Genomic DNA, 7,500 nt, shown 5'->3' with positions numbered 1-7,500 from the left:
CTCCCACCTGCCCACAAGATGATTTCATTCAAAGTTTCAAAAATTTTCAATTCAGTAGCGGAATCTAAATAATTTTTATCATCTCAGTCAGAGGTGTGGTGAAGTCTGTGACAAAAACATACATAGTGGTCATTTCTAACCTGTGGTCCCTGTTGATAACAATCACAACTTTCATGTGTCATAATGTATGCATCAAACGTAAGGTCAACATGAATACATGCCGTGATGTGACATTTGGTATCTTGTTTATCTTGTTCTTTACTATTTGTTATTCTCTTCATCTTATTGTTACTATTATAAATATTATCATATTGAAAAATAACCCTTGTATCTTAACAAATTAATTTTTTCGATGATCATTGATGGACCAAATGTTTTGCTATGTGAATGTTGAATCACACTGATGTCGTGAAATGTCAAAATATAACCTTGTGTACAAGGGGGGGAAAAAAGAAGAAAAAAAAAGAAAGATACTGTGGACCAGAAGCCTCAATGGACTTGAAACAAAGAAAGACAACTTTGTAAAAAATTAAAATAAAATAAATCTTTAAAAAATTTTTAAAAACGTAAAGTAAATGTCCTTCGCAACATTGCAAGTCTAAAAGAATTTGCTAAGCCTTAATAGTACCCGTTCAACCCAGCAGAAAACGACTTACAAAAACGAGAATACGTACTATTATCTGGTAATAACCTTTTACCAGGATCACAAAATACAAATAGGCCATTCAATGACAAAATGAAATTCACCACCAACAGTATTCATGTCCTACAAATACAGTTTTCCCTTGGAGTTCCATGTTGCCACCCAGTTGGTAAACCATTGATTAGTACAGTTAAATCTGATTAATATTATGTTTGAACTGGATTACTGCCGAATGTATTTTTCTGTCAAACTTCTTTACTTTTCACACACAAAAACAGACAGACACACACACACACACACACACACACACACACACACATACACACTTCTCAAACTGTGATCTCAAATTACAGAACCCGAAGACGAAAATTTTGACTCTTCCTTTCCTCGTTACAATTGGATTCCCCCCCCACCCCACTGCTGACACACGCGTGAGTTATCTGAGGAGCCAAATCATTTCGTTCTCTCTCCACTGCCCTCAACGAAGCTGAAGTGTAATGCCCTTGAACATTCCCCCCCCTCAGTTCATTATGTGACCATCCCTGATGCACACATCTCTCTCTCTCTCTCTCTCTCTCTCTCTCTCTCTGTGTGTCTCTGTCTCTCTCTCTCTCACTCTCTCTCTCTCTCTCTCTCCCCCACCGCAACATCCCACCCGTTATTACATCCTTCTGTACCTCCAAGCGTAAAATGAAAAGATCTGGAATCTACTAACTGTACTACTATTTTTGAAAACATTTTTCTTCTGTTTTTTTTTTTTTTTTTAACGATGATGATGATGGTGATGATAACAAGAACAAAACAACAACTACAACAATAACAATAATGATTATAATAATAATAATAATGATAATAATAACATGTTATTGATGATAATAATAACAATAATGATTATAATAATAATAATAATAATAATAATAATAGTAATAAAATCAACAGTTACAAACATGATAATACTTATAATGGTAAGAAGAAACAGAAATACAATGGCGGTTCACAGCCCACACATGTAGTACATTTAACAGTTTCCGAGCGCTCGTAACATGCCACAGAAAGCGACACAGGGGACAGACAGGGCAGAAGAAAAAGAAGAAGGAAAAAAAACGCTTTTTTTGGTTTTTGTTTTTTTTGTTGTTGTTGTTGTTTTTAGATAGAAATAAATAAACAAAAAAAATGAACACCCTTCTACACACCCCAACACCTCACACCACAAATCCATCCACACTCCCACCGCCACCCCCACCCCCAAACCCCCCCTCCAAAAAAAAAAAAAAAATTTACAAGCCCGTTCCCACACTTTCACCCCCACCCCTATAAACACCTAAACACCCTCCCTCTCCCCTACCAACCACCAAAACAATAGATAAATAAACAAATAAATAAATAAATAGAATAACTAGAAGAAAAACGAGCGGGAACCTCCCTACCCCTCCCCCCATAACTCACCAGGGCCAGACGCCGTCGGTTCACCCCCACCACCACCCCTATACACCCTCTGCCCCCTTCCCTACCAACCACCAAAACAATAAATAAATAGATAAACAGACAGAAGAACGAACGAAGGAGGGGGAAATGGAGAAACACAAAACCCCAACAACTCACCAGAGCCAGACGCCGACGGTTCTCCTCCACCACCAGAGGCGGGTCCCGCTTCTTGTCCGTGTACAGCAGGTTCATGGAGCACAGGGTAGGCAGTGAGGTCACCCCGCCCCTCCGCGTGCTGAACCCGTGCACGAAGCCCTCCGCCTCCCCGGGCAGCAACGGGGAGCGGTCCGCCTCGGGCAGAGCCAGGAGCGAGGGCAGGGTCTTCAGGAAGCCTCGGATCTCGGCCCGCACCGAGTCCGCCGTTACGGTGCTGCTGCTGCTGCTGCTGCATCCCCGCGCCGCAGAGAACCCTCCTACGGATTTTGACCTTTCTTCAGACCCTGATTCTGACCCTGACCCTGATCCTGCTGCGCCCGAGAAGGGGACAACGTCGTTGTCGTTGTCGTCGTCTTGTTTCCAGCTCCGTTTTTCTCCGCTCTTCGAGTCCCGCTGAGCTGCGGGTTCTTTGTCAGTTTTCAGGTCGTCACGCGTCGAGGCGGATTCTGTTCCGTGGACGAGAGTTGTCGAGGGTATTTCCGTGTTGAAGTTATCACCAAGAAGCGAGGAAGATTCTGTGTTGTTGAAGTCTCCGTCACGTTCCAAAGAAGACTCCTCGCCATCATCGAGGTCTGAGTCGTCATCGTCCACTGAGTTGCCTGGGGTGAGGTGGTTGCTGGTTGTTCTGGCTCTGTCCAGGAAGTCCTTCACCTGCTGCGTCTCTTCCTTCACAGCCTTCTCCACCACCACCTCCACCTCCACCTCCACCTTCACCACTTGCCACTCGTGCACCGGCGTGAACAGCTCCCGACACACCAACGTCCAGAACTGTTCGGCAGCGGCGTCGCGCGTCACCAGGGTGACCCTGCTGATGCCCAGGTGGTCCAGGTGCTGCTTGGCCCGGTAGAAGCTGGCGATCCGCTCCTCGGCCTCCACCACCGTCACACGGACGCCCCATCCTTCTTCTTCCCTGGACGCCAGCAGGTCCTCCCTCAAGGCCGCCGTGCTGCCCGCCTCTGCTGTGCCCGTGCGGGCGAGGAGGTACAACTGCACGAGGTCACCGGTGGAGCTCTGCTGGTCCTTGGTGATGATGTCGTTGAGGCTCTTCCCCAACAGGTCGGCGTGGAGGATGTGGGAGGTGGAGGAGGATGGGGAGGAGGACGATGACGACGAGTGGTGGAGGTGGTCATTGTGGTTGCACTGGGCGTGGGGGGAGGAGGAGGACGAGGAGGAGGAGGGGTGGTGGGGGTAAAAGTCTTTGTTGGAGAGGGTGCTGGAGGAGTGGAGGTCTAGGATAATGGCTCTATGCGGCTGAGTGGTGGTCATGGTGATCGATCCTCTGAACGGTCATAAACTACCTGAAACCCCATCAATCATACAACAAAACCTGTCAGTCAGGTCAGTCAACTGAACCCATCAAAAAGGTCAGCTAATCAATCAATCAATCAACCAGTCAATAAACCCACCAGTTAAATCATGCAGTCAGTCAATGTACCTCAACAAAGTCAAACATCAGTCTACTGGTCAATCAAACAAAACAAAACAACCAACCAATTATCTATCCGCGGAAAATAAAGCATTTGAAACCAATGAACCTTCTTTTTTTCTTCCTTTCTTTTTCATTATTATTGTGTGTGTGTGTGTGTGTGTGTGTGTGTGTGTGTGTGTGTGTGTGTGTGTGTGTGTCTGTGTGTGTGTGTGTGTGTGTGTGTGTGTGTATGTGTGTGTGTGTGTGTTTGTGTGTGTGTGTTGCTTGAATGTCTGAGAACGAGCATAGCGCATGTCTCTTCCGCCACCTCCATTATCCGCCCCCTGATCATATGTACATAACATAAATAATCAAACAAACACCAACAAACAAACAAAATATCCGCGTTTATACACGTGCTTCTGCCACCAAGAGTCCCCAGAATGCGTTTCTCAATCGTTACGAGTGTGGCATGTTATATACGGCGACAACAAGAGAGCTCCCAGTATGCCAACTCAATGGGCACAACGTTTTATTTTTCTTTCAGAATAATTTCCTCTTTCATATTCCACAAAGATGCACAGTAATACTTGCCACTCTTATGGGGGGTTTTCCCAAACACTTGTCATAAAAAATTTAAAAAATCCTGATTGAAAAAAAAGCACTGAAATCCGCAACACGTGAAACGGCTTTACAGAGAAATACTGGAATACCCGATTAACCTATGCACACACAACAAAACTAATACAGACTTTCACTGATATCGACGCTCCTTTAGTGGCTAACTGTCCGGGGCTTTAACTCTTTCCATACGAACGGCGAAAGAGACGACGTTAACAGCGTTTCACCCCAATTACCATCATCAAAATATTGCAAGCGGAAGGCTCTTATACTGAAGACGTGAATGTTGACAAAGAATACCACAATTCTGACGACGGAAGCAAAAGGTTGGGTCATTCAGACACCCACTGGACATCCGAGGGGTCTGTGTAGAGGAGAAGAGAGGACTGGCCGTACTGAGTGAGTTAAACTCGTAACTGACCGCAAAAGGTCAAATTCCCTCTGCACAGAAGCGGCCTGTGTTTCGAGTGGCGCAGGTCAGTAGCTTTGTAAGACAAACCCGTTGATCGAGACGGTTGTCAAACTGTCATTCGAAGCGGAAGACCAATTGAAATCAGCAGTGCTGGAAGGGGTGTGCGGGGGAGGGGGAGGGAGGTTATTGGGGGATGGGGGAGAGGGCAGATAATTTATCTTGGTCAAATGAAGAACGAGCGCACTGCACGTTTCATTCAAAACAGAGAAGAAGAAAAATATATATCACCGCCTTTGTCACTTGATATGGAAAACGTACGTACATCCTGGACACGGTCATTGTCATTGTCTCGCCTCGCGATATGGGCGTTCCGTCCGAGCCGTTAAACATCAAATACACTTATGTCCGGGACAGTCACGATCTCGCGAGATGGGGAATTCCGACCATTAAAATTCACTCTACACACTCACGGGATTTCCCTTCTTCTTCTTCGCCCCCCCCCCCCCTCCCCTTTCGCCCCCCCACCCCCAAACCTCCACCCCCACCCCCACCCCCCCTCCCTCCAACACCCTTCCAGGATGTGAACCGTCTCCAACCCTTCTGTTCATTCCCCCAGGACAAACACCACGTCTCCATTCCGGAAACTGAACGATTCAATCGTAAGGCCCCTTTCTTCCCGGACAGCACGTATTTTTCTTCCTGCTTCCCCCCCCCCCCCTCCCCTCCCCCTGCCCCCCACACCTCCCCCCCTGCCTCCCCTTCCCTCCCCCACCACCACAGCCATGGAGCGGTGGCCCAGTGGTCGTTGTTGACACTGGGTTTAACGTCAGACTGTCATGCGACGGGCGCACCAGCCGAGTGGTTAAAGCGTTGGAGTTTCAATTTGAGGGTCCTGGGTTCGAATCTCGGTAACTGCGCCTGATGAGTAAAGAGTGGAGATTTTTCCAATCTCCCAAGTCAACGTATGTGCAGACCTGCTGATGCCTGAACTTTCGTGTGTATTCGCACGCAGAAGATCAAATACGCACGTTAAAGATCCTGTAATCCATGTCAGCGTTCGGTGGGTTACGGAAACAAGAACATACCCAGCATGTACACCCCCGAAAAAAAGAGTATGGCTGCGTACATGGCGGGGTGAATAAACAAAACGGCCATACACGTAAAAATGTTACATGTCAATATGTGTGTACATGTGTGCTTGACTGAACCTGACTGAACGACACAGGAAACGAATGACGAGCGCCCAATGGCAGCTGTTAGTCGGCTCTACCCAGGAAGGCAGCCTGTTGTGCAAAACACTCCCATGTTTGTAAAGCGCTTAGAGCTTGGTCTCCGACCAAAGACAGGCGCAAACAGTGGGTATCCACATCACCAGCACCATACTCAGCGCATAGGCCGAGGACTTGAACGACTCAGTTGAATCGGTTCGAATCCCAGCTGGGTCCTCGCCACCAAAGGCAACGGGGCAAGCAGTCAACATGTACGCAGCTGCGAGCCAGCATTGGCTCAGTGGTTAGTGCGCTGGACCTCAAACACGAGTAACTTCGCAGTGTATCCCTCCCTCACCCTCTCCCACCCCCCACGGCCCCCGACCCCCACCACACTCACGACCCCCCCCCCCCCCCTCCTGTCAATCATCGCAAATTTCACCGGACCTGCTGGACCAAGACCCTGAACAACTGGACCATGGCCTTCAGCCAAGAAGTAATCACACGTAGCTATGAAGTCTTTGCCGCTTGTTTCGGTAATATGTGTGTGTGTGTGTGTGTGTGTGTGTGTGTGTGTGTGTGTGTGTGTGTGTGTGTGTGTGTGTGTGTGTGTGTTGAACTTTGTTGTTTTTGTTTACCATCATTGTTGTCTTCTTTTTTTTCTCTTTTTTTTTTTTTATTACGGTTAGATCGGTTCTGTTTTCTTCTTTCTTTCTGTCGGGAAGGACAGACAACTACGGCTTCCAATCCCATTGGCCGTGACCGTAAAACAGGAACTATTTTTCGGTTGCTCGAACCGAGCCAGTGAAGCGAGAAGCTGGCTAGGACAGGTGGAGAAAGAAAGAGCAACACACACCAGACTTTTTGTGCAGTACCGAACACACAATTCTTTATCGTTTGCGCAGGTGAAATTGTTTTGTTGGTTTAAAACACATAAACCAATACAAGCTTATCACTGACAGAGACAGACAGACAGACAGAGACAGAGAGAAAGATAGAGAGAAAAGAAACTGCTGTTAAACGGAGAAAGAAAGAAAGAAAGAATGAATGAATGAAGAAGATCACACAGTCATTGGTCAAAGGCGATCAGGAGATGAAACACTTGGGGGAACAAAGGCGATCAGAAGATGAAACACCTGGGGGAACAAAGGCGATCAGAAGATGAAACACTTGGGGGAACAAAGGCGATCAGAAGATGAAACACTTGAGGGAACAAAGGCGATCAGAAGATGAAATACTTGGGGGAACAAAGGCGATCAGAAGATGAAACACTTGGGGGAACAAAGGCGATCAGAAGATGAAATACTTGGGGGAACAAAGGCGATCAGGAGATGAAACACTTGGGGGAACAAAGGCGATCAGAAGATGAAACACTTGGGGGAACAAAGGCGATCAGGAGATGAAACACTTGGGGGAACAAAGGCGATCAGAAGATGAAACACTTGGGGGAACAAAGGCGATCAGAAGATGAAACACTTGGGGGAACAAAGGCGATCAGGAGACGAAACACTTGGGGGAACAAAGGCGATCAGGAGATGAAACACTTGGGGGAACAAAGGCGATCAGA

General features: G+C 47.0%; 1 protein-coding gene across 4 annotated transcripts in view; it reads right to left on the bottom strand.

Moving 5' to 3' along the window:
• LOC143282181 (uncharacterized) overlaps positions 1–7,500 on the bottom strand; it is a 23,020-nt gene that overhangs the window by 2,000 nt on the left and 13,520 nt on the right. For all 4 annotated transcript variants that reach the window (XM_076587756.1, XM_076587753.1, XM_076587755.1 and 1 more), the window contains exons 2-3: positions 2,246–3,582; positions 1–7 (exon numbers count right to left, since the gene is read on the bottom strand). The exon at positions 1–7 is cut by the window's left edge and continues 2,000 nt beyond it. In XM_076587756.1, the coding sequence (XP_076443871.1) occupies positions 1–7; positions 2,246–3,550 (1,312 nt within the window). In that variant the 5' untranslated portion in view covers positions 3,551–3,582. The remainder of the gene's footprint in view (positions 8–2,245; positions 3,583–7,500) is intronic.

Source organism: Babylonia areolata, chromosome 5, assembly GCF_041734735.1.
Source record: "Babylonia areolata isolate BAREFJ2019XMU chromosome 5, ASM4173473v1, whole genome shotgun sequence".
Taxonomy (NCBI): domain Eukaryota; kingdom Metazoa; phylum Mollusca; class Gastropoda; order Neogastropoda; family Buccinidae; genus Babylonia; species Babylonia areolata.
This window is presented reverse-complemented; position numbering and strand designations above follow the sequence as displayed.